Raw genomic sequence first — 13,085 nt, 5'->3', positions numbered from 1 at the left:
AGAGGAGATGAAACACGAGATCTCTGAAGTGGACGTTTGACACGGAGGTGAGACAAATTAAAACTGGGAATGTAAAATACACCTGATGGTACGAAGGAGTTTTAGGAAAACACATTTTTTTTAAACTTTGACAATAAGGTTTTTTGTGAGAAAAACAGTGGTAATATCACGAGAATAAAGTTACAATTTTATAAGAAAACAGTCAATTTTATGAAGAATTAAGTCGTAATATTCTGAGACAAAGGCCATAATCTTACGAAAAAAGTGGTAATATTATGAGAATAAACTTAAAGTTTTATGAGATAAAAAGTCCTAATTTTACGGGAAAAAGTCTTAATTTTACAAGAATAAAGTCACAATTTTATGAAAAAAAGTCAATTTTATGAAGAATTAAGTTGCAATATTCTGAGACAAAGGCCATAATCTTACGAAAAAAAGTGGTAATATGAGAATAAAATCAAAGTTTTATGAGATAAAAAGTCCTAATTATACGAGAAAAAAGTCATAATTTTATGAGAACAAAGTCATAATATTCCAAGTCGAAGGTCATGATTTTGTGAGAAAAAAGTGGTAATATTACGAGAATAAAGTCATAGTTTTACGAGGAAAAAAGTTGTAATTTTGCAAGAAAAAAAGTCATAATTTTATGAGGAAAAAGTTATAATTATATAAGAATAAAGTCTGAATTTTACAAGAATAAAGTGGCAATATTACAATAATAAAATCATAGTTTCACAAGAAAAATAAATTGTAATTTTATGAGAAAAAAGTCATATTTTTTTAAGAAAGGGGATATTCTATTATGGAAATAATCTTTGACTTTATCGACATTTAGAGAATATGCTTCAGTTTTTGTGTAAATCTGTAATATGTGGAATATAACCTTCAGTGTGTCTTTGCATCTTTTTGCGTTGTGCATAAATGTCTTTTTTGGCACATTTAACACATTAATAACACATTGATTTTATTTGTAACGAAGCGTTTTTTTTCTAAATTGATGTGTTTCCATGAGCTGTATTTCATGTTCACACTTTCAATTTGAGGGTTAATGGAAACTCGTCATGTGATTGGACAGGTGAGTGTAAGACAGAGAGCTGACTGGGAGACGGGGTGAGACGGAGAGAGAGAGAAGAGGAGGAGGAGGAGGAGGAGGTGAAGGAGGAGAAATGTCACTGACCTCGTCTACAGCTCTCTTATAGCTCTGAAGGACGATGAAGGAGGGATGAAGGACAGGATGAGAGGAAGAGAGAGTCAACATGGACAGCAGAGAGGTTAGTGCAGAGAGAAGAGTGTGTGTGTGTGTGTGTGTGTGTGTGTGTGTATCTGCATAGGAGTGTGTGTGTGTGTATGTCTGCATATAATATATGCACACACATATGCGTGTGTGTGTGCATGTGTTTCTCTGCATAGTGTCTGCATATATGCATGTGCTTGTGTGTGTGTATATCTACATATAATATATGCATGCACATATGTGTGTGTGTCTGCAAATGTGCGCGTGTGTGCATGTGTGCGTGTCTGCATATGTCTGTGTGTGTGTGTGTGTGTGTGTGTGCGTGCGTGTGTCTGCATAAAGTGTGTTCATCAGCATATGTGTGTGTGTGTGCGTGTGTGTCAGATATGTGTTTGTGTTGGTATGTGTCTGCATATGTGTGTGTGTGTACGTGTGTCTGCATATGTGTGTGTGTGCGTGTGTGTACTCACTGCAGGCCTGCTGGGTCGTGTCACCTCTCTGCCGTCATCTTTGGTCTCGTGGGAAGAAAGTGACGAGCCGTCGATCTTAGCAGCTGAATTACCTGAACACACACACACACACACACACACACACACACACACACACACACGTACACACAAACATGCAGACACACACATACAATAAAGAATGAGGACATTTGTCAACCTTTGTGAAGATTTTGGAAACTTGAGACATTTTTTAAAAAGTGGGGAAACATTTGTACAAAAAGATTTTTGACAAGTGGAGACATTTTTAAAGGCTGAGGACATTTTTGGAAAATGGGAACATTTTTTGGAAATTGAGGACATCTATCATTCAGGAGAGTAAGGACATTTTTGAAAAGTGGGGGCATTTTGGAGAGAAAAGACATTTCAGGAGGGTGAGGACATTTGTGGAAAATAATTTAACATTTTTTAAAAGTTGAGACATTTTTGGAGGCTGAGGGAAGTTTTTTATTTTACATTGAAGACATCTCAGGAAAATAAGGACATTTTTGGAAGATGAGGACATTTTTGAATCGTGAGGACATTTTGAAAAGAAAATCAATTTTAGGAGTAAGGACGTAAGACAAACGTGGGACACTTTTGGAAGGTGAAGACATTTTTTAAGAAAGAGAGGACATGGATCATTCAGGAAAGGAAAGACATTTTAAGAGAGGGAGGACACATGTGGAAAAGAAGGACATTTTTAGGTAGTTTAGCCAATATTAGAAATTGGGGGATTTTTGGGAAACTGACAAAGACTAGAAATTACTAGAGAATTTTTTTTTTAAATTAAGGACATTTTGTAAAGTGAAGACATTTTTGGAGGTTGGAGAGTATTTGGAAGGTAAGGACATTTTATTGGATTGTCAGGACATTTGTGAAAATCAGGGACATTGGCGAAAGTGGAGACATATTGGAGGGTGACAGCATTTTTTGGAAGTTGAGTACATCAATTATTCACAAACGCAAGACATTTTGAGAAACTGAGGACATTTTTGGGTCTTAGGACGTCTATCACCGGGGGAGGCGTCACATGACCAACGGTCCTCACAAGTATGCAAGAACAAACGTGTGTGTGTGTGTGTGTGTGTGTGTGTGTGTGTGTGTGTGTGTGCGCGCACCTCGTTCGTTGGAGCCTCCCTGGGAGCTGGGGGTGCTGGAGCTGGAGGAGCTGCCGCTGCTCGTCCTCTTTATGGGCGTATCCATGGAAACGTCGGTCCTCCGCAGGTCGGGGTTGCTACAGCAACACAAACACAGCGCTGTCTCATTCATGCGGGAAACTGCTGAAATCATCACACCTGCGTTTCCACAGAGCCGTGTGTGTGTGTGTGCGTGTATGTGTGTGTGTGTGTGTTTTGCTTACACTGTGTGAAGTGTGCTGCATCAGACAAACAAACACTGAGCTTAAGTACTATTTGAAGGTACTTGTACTTGAATATTTCCATCTTGCAGTACATTATACTTCTATTCCACTACATTTCAGAGGGAAATATTGTACTTTTTACTTCACAACATTTACTATTAATCCTTCATTATTACACACATTAGTATCAAATGTGCTTTTCAAAATCAGGCTGGAAAAAATATTATACATTAACATTATTTTTCACTTTCATTGAGTTCATTTTTTAACCAACATCAACCCTGATCATAAATATCAAATATTCATTAATTTTCAGAATTCTAACCCTTTAAATACTACATGCATATTACTACATGCACATTTGCCTTTGATCAGCAGCTACATTGACTGTGACAGGTCACCTAGTGGAAATAGCATGTATTTCCTCCATATGCCAAATATGGTCAAAATGACCTCATCAGGTGGAAAATAGTCAAAATGACAAATTCAGAGTCAAAAGCCCAGAATGACACCCAGAAATAATACAAGTCCTGTTTTTCTGCTCTGATGGCTGTGGGATCAAAAATGTCAGTTTGAATGGGTTTCAATGGAGCATTTTTTGACCTGAACAGTCTGAATGTAACTATTTAGTTTCCACAGTGTATTTTAGACTTATTGTAGGAGCTGAGCTGCAAATTCACTGATTACACTCAAATAAATCGCTCCAAACTTTCCCTAAGGGTTAAGTGTTTTTTGGATGATAATACTGTGTTTAAGTACCTTGCCCGTATGGGAGCTCCAGGACGAGTTCCCAGGCCGGGTCCGTTTCCAGGAGAGTGCTTCCTGACCAGAGCAGGAGAGATGGAGGTCGTCCTCAGAGGAACCTGACAAACACACAGCAGAACCGTCTGAGTTCATGTTTTTAAATCAGACTGTCTCCAACACAGACTTTCTAACAGAGCCGACTCCCTGTGGGACAAAATCTGCATCGCTCAGTAAGACTTGGTCCAGAACTGAAAGTAAAAACATTATTGTAACAGTTTTGAGCTGCTGGGACCAAATAAATTAAAGGTCCAGTATTCAGGATTTAGCAGCATCTAGTGGTGAGGCAGCAGAACTGCAACTTCTCCCGTCAATTACAGAATTATCATGACAGACCTACTAATTTTCATTGTTTTAAAATGTTAATATGTATTTCACTTTAGTCACAGCTACGGCATATGCAATCAGATTCCATCATATGTTCTAAAAATTACAAAAAACATATGTATAATGGTCCCTTTTAAATAAAATAATAAAAAATTTATAATATCATAATTTAATAATAATAATAATAATAATAATAATAATAATTATTATTATTATTATTATTATTATTATTATTATTATTGTTGTTGTTGTTGTTGTTGTTACTATTATTATTATTATTATCATTATATGAAATAAAGTACAAAATGAAAAACCCTCCCTTTAATATTTATATACTTGTTTCTGCTACATTTTAAAAATCTCGGTTTGCGCAAATCTATAACCCCCTAGAGACAGCTGAGTGGAGGATTATTGACGAAGGCTGTACGCTGTGATGTTATACTTTAAATTAATAAACACATATGTGACAGCTGACATAAAAGAAAGTATCAGATTACTCTACGAGCTAAATATTCCCGATACTGATCACTCAAAAACTGCCATGATCAGATCGGGACATCCTTAATGTATGTTTACACATGTATAAATCACCAATAGACACAGAAACTGAACAGACAGTAAAACCTGAACATCGACAAGAAACCAAAAACAGCATTTAGACAAAGAAAAGCCACAGGAGCTAAAACACACACACAAACACACACACACACGCGACACTCTGACAAAAACACACGGGTCGGGGCATGCAGAGACCTTCGGGGGCATGTCGTCGTCCTGCCGCAGCCAGGAGCTGCGGTCCAGCTTGTCGAGGGGGGGCGCCAGGCGGGAGAGGGGCGGGGGAGGAGGGGTGTCGGAGGTGGGGTCGGAGTTCTGCCGGGGCATGGGAGGCCGGGAGGGGGAGGGCGACGCCGAGGAGGAGGACACGCCGTGGGGGTCGTACAGAGACTGGGAGCCTGACAGACCGTGACTCTTCACCTGCACCAGGTGGGCCATCTGGACACACACACACACACACGCACGCACACACACACGAGAGCAGGAAACAGGCAGGAGTGAGGAGGAAGAGCAGGATCAGGATTTGCGTTCACACAGAGTGATGGAGTCAGGAGGAGGAGAGAGAGAGGAGGTGAAAGAGGAGGAGAGGAAGGTATGAAGCACATGCTTCAGGGTGCGTTCACAACAGACACCTTCAAACACTGTTCGCGCCTTCGGTTCAGCATTTCCTTTAACAACCGTGAAAACACAAGCCTGTAACCTCCGCTCAGAGAGCGACTGAACCGAGTGAAAACAAAGGCCGGAGATTTAGTTTATAACCGAGTGTTAACGGGTTAGGATCCAACCAGACGAGCACTGTGCGTCTTCCTGCTCCTTTTCGGACATGAAATGTGAGTTATTCTTGCTTATTTAGAATCTGAAATGTATGTACATTATTATTATTAATATTATCATCATTTTTGTTCATATGCATTAAATATATTTTTTAAGTGTTTGAAGTAAAGTATATTCAATTCAGTTTAATCAGACTTCAGATGTACACATGCCTTCCAAAACCGCTGCAGGCACATGATCTTTAAAAGATTTTTACCATTGTTTTCTGTTTGATTTTTTTTTTTTTTTTTGGCAATTTTTTAAGAATTTTGTTGTTTTGATGATTTTAGGGAAATATTTTGGCATATTTTTTTAAATTATTACTATTTTTGGTGATTTTTGAAGAAATCTTTTCAGGATTGAAAGGGTTCAGTATCCCTCAGTTGCCTCCTCAGTTTACAACAGCCGGGTGAAATTCACAGGGCAAAACAAACAAACACAAAAAACGAAAAGAAGATTCTCCCTGAGATGGAGTTTCGTCTGACTGATAAATCCAAAACTTTGTCTTCACACTCAGCTGCATTTTTACCACAACAGTCCGATTCAACATCCGCCGTCATCAGACTCTCCTACTTATCATCTTACCCTCATTTTGACCCTTTTAACACTTAAAACTTTTCATTTGGGGCCAAAACAGAAAAGGAAACTACTGCTTTACAAAAAAGACTTGCAAGTGATGTCTTTTGTCTGAGCTGCTTTACGCTCAGGTGTGATGAAACAAACAGAGCTGCATCATCTGCAAAGAAACGCACCACAATAGAAGCTCCCTGACTCTGTCTTTACATGATGTCCACAAAAATCATTCTTCTGCAGTTTTTGCATCACTGATGGGATGGCGACTATCCACCTTTGGTTTCAAGCTCCACCTGTGACTTCTGACAACGATTTTTTAAATTTTCCTGCAGAGTTTCTCCTCACGCTTTGGAGGTATCGATCCTTTTTCTGCTTCCACACAAACCAAACTCCAACTGTGATCGCACCCTGTGGGATGGACGTTTGTGTCACATGCTCTCTCTCACACACACACATTCACACACCCACATTATTAAGCTGCAGCAGGACACACACCTGTGGTTCGACGGAGCGGTGCATGGGCGGGGTCCGGGCCTGCTGGATGCCTCCGCTGCTGAAGGACTCGGAGCGCGGCGGCAGCGACGGGTCCGAGATCCGGTTGGAGACTTTGTGCTGCAATGCAGGAGAAGTCTGTCTGTTCATCTTATAATACTCCTCCACCTGACACACACACACACACACACACACACCACACACACACATCAGACCTCAGTCACTCTCAGCATGCAGTGGAGTGTGTGGAGACGCTTTAACTCAGTTTGATTTCATCTGTCTATAATGAGTTGTGTTTTGATGTTGGATCTCTAGACTTAAATAAAAGTGTATGAAAAACACTTCAAATATTGTTGTAAAAGTTATTTGAGTTGAGCTGAAGGTGATTTTCTCTCACAAAACTTATTTTTTTTAATGCAGAAATAAAAACTACCTCGCTTTGCTCTTTGGTGAGTTTTAATATCTACAACACTACTTTGTTTTCATATTCTCAGACCAAATTTAAGTTGCTCTACACTGCTTTTCATGTTGAAAAATGACAAAAATAGTAAACGCAAAATTACATGTCGACGTGTTACGGGACATTTTACAGCCGTCGGTTTTCCAGATCAGCACCCATTAAAAATGTAATTTTGGTTATTTGCAGGCAAAAAAACAACTAAAGTATAAAGTATCATTCATTTATCATATTTCTGAGTTTTTTCCTCCGTCCCCCAGACCGGGATTTGTTTTTTTTTAATTTTTTTTTATTAATATTATAATTATTAATTTTACTTACAATGGCCTTAATATTCTGTTATAATTTTATGATTTTTTGGGAGGTGTTTGTTTCAGGCATTATAGCGCGCCTACACCTTAAAACACAGCCTGAAATTGTGTTTTTTAAACTTTACAATCACATTTTAGCCGCTTTTGAACAAAGACGTCTGACTCCTTTTGGTCTGAAGATGTTTACTGGACGGATGTTATAATAATGTCTTCATACTGTGACTAAATGCATCAAAGGCCATGACGTCAGGTGAAAACTAGACGTGAAAAAGGGGGAATGAAAAGTCATTTTTCTTTCAGTCGGAAGGATTTGAACTAAGAGGACGGAGTCAAAGGAAACGCCACGTTTTAATTAAAGTGCTGCTGACAGACTGAATATTCTCAATAGTTGGTCCTTTTGTAATAAAGCTCTTGGTGGTTAAATGTGTCAGAGTGACTGAATGAGAAATTCACAGTCACTGGTGTAGTCAGTCATTTCCAAAAGCAGCATGTTTCAGTTCTCGTTAATTTGGAAAAAGGCTGCAGACGTCACCTCGTGGGTGCTTTGATGACGGCTGTGTTTCCTGTTTTTGGAGTGGAGCACCGTGAACGCCGTGTGTGATGGAAATATTTCGTCCTCTGAGGCTTGGAGGGAAAATCCTGGGAGGGCTGAGATGAGGGTAGACCTATCTGTGCACAGTGTTTCTATGTGTGTGTGTGTGTGTGTGTGTGTGTTCAGTGTCCAGAGGGAGAGAGACTGATAATAGCTACAGCTGCCCTACATCAGTCCACCGTGCTGCCACCAGAGGGCAGGCCTGGAGATCTGCCCTAAATGTGTATATGTGTGTGTGTGTGTGTGTGTGTGTGTGTGTGTGTGTGTGTGTGTGTACACCGGGGAGGACTGCCAGCTGTTTGGCCTTAATTTATGATGACAAGAAAACCTGCAGAGTTCAAATATGGAGCGCTGACCTGCATTTAACTCGTGTGACTTCACTTACATTCAACACAAAACTAAAAGGTAACACGTGTGTGAAGTGTGTAGGGCAGCGATACTCAACGTACAGCCTGACGAGGTGCCGAGGGCCCGAAAAACAATTTATAATTCACAATAAAAGTAAAGTTATTCACACTGTGAATCGTTTTTGTGCTTTTAGTATCCAAACGGTGTCAGGGTGCATCAAAATAGAGCTTGTTTATCAAAAAAGTGCCAGTGGAGGATCCCTCGGCAGAGGTCCTAGCTAAGACTCTAATGTCCTAAAATCTTAGAGACAGCCTAAAATGCTAAAAAAAATCCTAAATGCTGGCAATGTCATAAAAGCTGAGAAATGTTCTTAAGTCCTAGTAATGACCTAAAATCCTAGAAACGTCCTAAAAACTGAGAAATTTCCAAAAATCCAAGGAATGTCAAAAATCTAAGAAATGTCCTAAAATCCTACAAAATGTCCTAAATTTCAAGAAACATCCTACAATCTTAAAACCATGTATGGGGCTCCTGCGACTGGCCCCTGGCCTCCTGTCATTTACAAAAACGGCCCCCAGGCAAAGTAAGTTGAGCATCTCTGCTTTCGGGTTAAATTGAACAAATAAACACAAAATATCGAAACTCAAAGGACCTGTAACGGAAACAAAGCCTGCAGGATTAATCTGATGTTAGTCTGAGCTGAAAGAGTTAGCACCTGTTAGAGAAATGATCCCATCACACTTCCACGTGCGAGAAAACCGCAGTTAAAAGTTGACAGTATTTTGAATGTGCTCGCACCGCTGCAGACTCTCAATAAGAAAAATATGATTCGGTGATTTTACTCGGGAGGTGGGAGTTAGTTTTGGAAGCGATCAAAGAGGAAAGTTAATCCAAAGATCCCTGTGAGAAAGGCTGAGATGGAGAAAAGAAGAAAGAGTCCGCAGCCAGCGCGGGGTTAATGTGTGAGAGTCCACCTGGTTAGAGAAATCAAAATACGAAAAAGTGATTAAACGCGTCCAGCAGGCGGTTAGTGAGTCAGCCCGAAACACTGCAGGAGCAGAGAGGAGAAGACGAGGAGCGGAGAGTCTGTTCATCCTCCAACTGACCCGGCGCCCGGGGCTCCGGCCCCTGGAGTCGGGGCTCCGGCCCCTGGAGTCGGGGCTCCTGCTGTAGCCTCTGTTGGGGATCCTCCTGGGGCTCTTGTGGGGGCCCTGGTGGTGCGCCCCCTGCCGAGAGGACTCGGGGACGCAGGTGACTCGGATTCGAGGCATGTTGAGGTGTTCCCTGGAAGGACTGACGTGGGCGGGGTAGGAGGGGGGGCGGCGGCGAGGTTTGTACCCGGGGAGCAAGAGGAGGTTGTTGATGTCGACCTCCCGCGGCTCCCTGAAGGAGTGGTATTTCTTTGGAGGGATACGAGGCGAGTTGCTCTGAGCGCGACGCATCACCTGGAGGGCGAGGTGAGTGTTCGAGAGACAGCAGGTGAACGCAGGAAACAACGAGGCGGCGTTTGTGATGCAGCACGCCCCCTGGCAGCCATATTTCAATTTAAACCTCAGCAAAACTGACAGCAACTCACTTCTGTTTTCTGTCTGTTTTTGACTGAAAAAATAAAAAGATCGGACTGGTTTGTGTTTAACCCTTGAAGAAAATGTACTTTTTAAAATCAAGCTTTAAAAAAAAAAAAAAAACATCAATATGATTTTCTATTTTTGTCTCGTTAACCAACATCAGCCCTAATCATAAAAATCAAATATTCATTAATTTTCAGAATTTTATCCTGGATTGTGTCAATGATTATCAGCAACATTGATTTTTATACAAGTAATATATATACACATATATATTTACATACTACATATATTTAAAATTTCAACTTTTAACAGTTTCCTGTAGGTATCTCTCCCTTTTCTGGTTTAGAGGCCAATTTAAAAGCGGCTGCAAGAGGATTTGTGAAGCAAAAACAACACAAATAAGAGTTTCACTCCAAATTGTTGTGTAAAGCCTCATGAGCCACAGTGAAAGCTCCCATCATGCATTGTGTATTCAAACATATTAATCCTAACATCACGTGACGGAGATTCCAGTTTCAGATACTAACAGCTCTGATAACTGTGTGCTGCTTTTGGAGTGAAACTCTGCATTCGTATCACATGAAACACACACAGGAGGAATTTCACAGCTCGTAAATCAGCGTCCCGTTGAAGCACCTAAAAAAATACAAATCAGAAAGCAGTTATTTCAAGCGTCTCTACAGATGAGAGCGACTCCACTGCAGGAAAAGACCAGCTGAGACCTGGAGGACAGAAAACTCTGTTAAACACTGTTAACCTCTGCAGGCCTTTAAAAAGCCTCTTACACCAGTCAGAGTGTTTTCGGGTGTGTTTACGTTCTCGTGAATGAAAAGCGCCACTTTACTGCTGACTCAGCTTTGTCATCACGGCTGAGCAGCTGTTTCAGTCTGAGGGCGTCGACTCGTTCTCTCGCGCAAACATGTCTTTTGTTTTGTTTGCAGTGATTCACCTGAGTGTGTGTGCACACACACACGTTAGCAGAGCTGCCTTTGAACCTCTGTGTGTGTGTGTGTGTGTGTGTTGATAAAAAGGTTTTTTTATTTAAAGCTTTGACAGCATGTAGTCTTATTCATTAATCAGTCTTTAAACAATCTTTTTTTTTTAAAGTAAAAAAGTGCATTAAGTTTGGATTTTTATAAAATTCCACATTTAATTTTTTTACGTGTTTCTGAAAGAACTCAAAAAAACTCAATTTTCTATTTTAATTTTATTTGTTTTCTTGATTTTAGACTTATCAATAATATGTAATTGTTTTTATGTTTATTGTTATATTCATGTTTCATTTATTAATGCAATCATTTTATGAAGCAATGCTTATAAATGAATTTTATTGTACATATTGATAATTTAAAATTTGCATTTAAAATTTAATGTGCTTGATTTGTTTTTTTAATTATTTTATTTTATTATTAATTATTGGTGTATTTTCTGTTATTATTATATTATTAGTTATTTATTATTATATTTAGTGATTTGTTTTATATTTATATGTTAAGAGTTAAATTATTTAATGACACTGTTTAAGTAAAAACAAATTAATAAAAACATTTAATAAAATATAAATGGAAAAAATAACGATCTGCAAAAAAAAATCTAATGTTTGACTGTAAATGAGCAAAAAATCTGAAGTATTTCTTAAATTTTGCAGTGCAGTTTGTCTATCCTTGAAAAGTGAATACTGATTGTTTTAGAAAAAAGTGTCTTGAAACCAGACACATTACCATACATGGATCACGAAAAATGATTCTTTACTACAGAAGTTTCCTGAATCAAATTGCCAAAGTTTCTGTTTAGTAAAAAGTGTAATGAATTGTTATTTTTGTCCCAGTGTGTGAGTCTCAGGTCACGCAGGTTACCTCTTTAGCCCAGGCGGGTTTGTCGTTGCTGCCGGGCGCCTGGTCCTTGTAGTGGTACAGCTGCTTCTTGTCCTGCGGCGGCCGCGGCGGCTCCTGCTGCTGCTGCTGCAGCGACACCAGGTACGCTCGCTCCTGCTGCAGCTGCCTCTGCAGCCGCTCCGCCTGCCGCTGCTCCTCAATCTGCTTCCTCTTGTACTCCTGCACAGCAGAGACAACACAGAAGAGAGGTCAACACCCGGAGAAATATGAGCTGCGAGTGCATGTCCATGAAACATATTTCATAATTTCATCCTTTAAGACATTTGTGTGCTTTTTTGTCATAATTAGTGCATGAATTCTTAAATAATGGCCAAAATATGTTTTGTGTGGTAACAGTTACTTTGACCTTCAACCACCAAATTCTCTTTAGTTCATTCAGGTGGATGTTTGTGCCAAATTTGGGGAAATCCCCTCAAGGACTTCTTGAGCTACGCTTTGATGAAACAAGATATAAGGTCACAGTAACTTTTGACCTTTGACCACTTAATTATAATCAAATCAATGTTGAGTCCAAGTGGATGTTTGTGTCAAATTTAATGAAATTTCCCACAAGTTTTCCTTGCCATGTCAAGCCCAAGGGAATGAGACAGACAAGGACGTATGTGCCAAAATTTGAAGAAAATTTCAAGAGGTGTTCTTGAGATGCCATATTAACAAGAATGTGCCATATGAGGGCGCAATGACCTTTGCCCTTGACCTTTCAACCTCAAAATTCTAATAAGGGTCATACTTGACAAAGTGGATGTTAGTGCCAAATTTAAAGAAAAAAAAACTCAAGGTGTTTTGGGGATATCACATACACGAGAATGAGACAACAACAGTAAAAAGTTAAAGGTGACCTTGACCTTTATCCACCAAATTTTACTCATTCATTCTTGAGTCCATGTGGACGTTTGTGCCAAATTTGAAAAAAAAAAAAATCTTTCACAATGTCCTAGAAATATCGCATACAGGAATATGAGAAGTATTCAAGGTGACCTTTGACCATCACAATCATATCAGTTAATTGTTGGGTTCGTTTGTGCCAAATTTGAAGAAAAAAAAATCACTGAAGTTGTTCTTGAGATACCGCCTCATAAAAATGGGATGGACAGACAACTGAAAACACAATATCCGTGGCCTCTGCTGTAAAAGAAAAGTGCAGACTCTGTTTGACAGGAGGCTTCGACATACGGAAAGCAGGAAAAAAATGACAACGGTCCAATCACAAATAAAAGACAAAGATTTGTGTTTAACCCCATATATCAGGTAATATTCACTTTATTAAT

The 13,085-nt window shown here is 39.6% G+C and overlaps 1 protein-coding gene across 9 annotated transcripts in view; it reads right to left on the bottom strand.

The window, feature by feature from the left end:
- tnikb (TRAF2 and NCK interacting kinase b) overlaps positions 1–13,085 on the bottom strand; it is a 67,560-nt gene that overhangs the window by 21,749 nt on the left and 32,726 nt on the right. For 3 of the 9 annotated variants that reach the window (XM_088071759.1, XM_088071754.1, XM_088071757.1), the window contains 8 exons: positions 11,779–11,976; positions 9,458–9,796; positions 6,647–6,811; positions 4,964–5,203; positions 3,842–3,945; positions 2,841–2,956; positions 1,705–1,796; positions 1,178–1,201 (listed from right to left, as the gene is read on the bottom strand). In XM_088071759.1, the coding sequence (XP_087927885.1) occupies positions 1,178–1,201; positions 1,705–1,796; positions 2,841–2,956; positions 3,842–3,945; positions 4,964–5,203; positions 6,647–6,811; positions 9,458–9,796; positions 11,779–11,976 (1,278 nt within the window). The remainder of the gene's footprint in view (positions 1–1,177; positions 1,202–1,704; positions 1,797–2,840; positions 2,957–3,841; positions 3,946–4,963; positions 5,204–6,646; positions 6,812–9,457; positions 9,797–11,778; positions 11,977–13,085) is intronic. The other 6 variants (XM_088071756.1, XM_088071755.1, XM_088071758.1 and 3 more) reach the window with 6 other exon arrangements.

The sequence above is a fragment of the Plectropomus leopardus genome, chromosome 21 (assembly GCF_026936395.1).
Source record: "Plectropomus leopardus strain MGB_pleo_1.0 chromosome 21, ASM2693639v1, whole genome shotgun sequence".
NCBI classification, from domain to species: domain Eukaryota; kingdom Metazoa; phylum Chordata; class Actinopteri; order Perciformes; family Serranidae; genus Plectropomus; species Plectropomus leopardus.
This window is presented reverse-complemented; position numbering and strand designations above follow the sequence as displayed.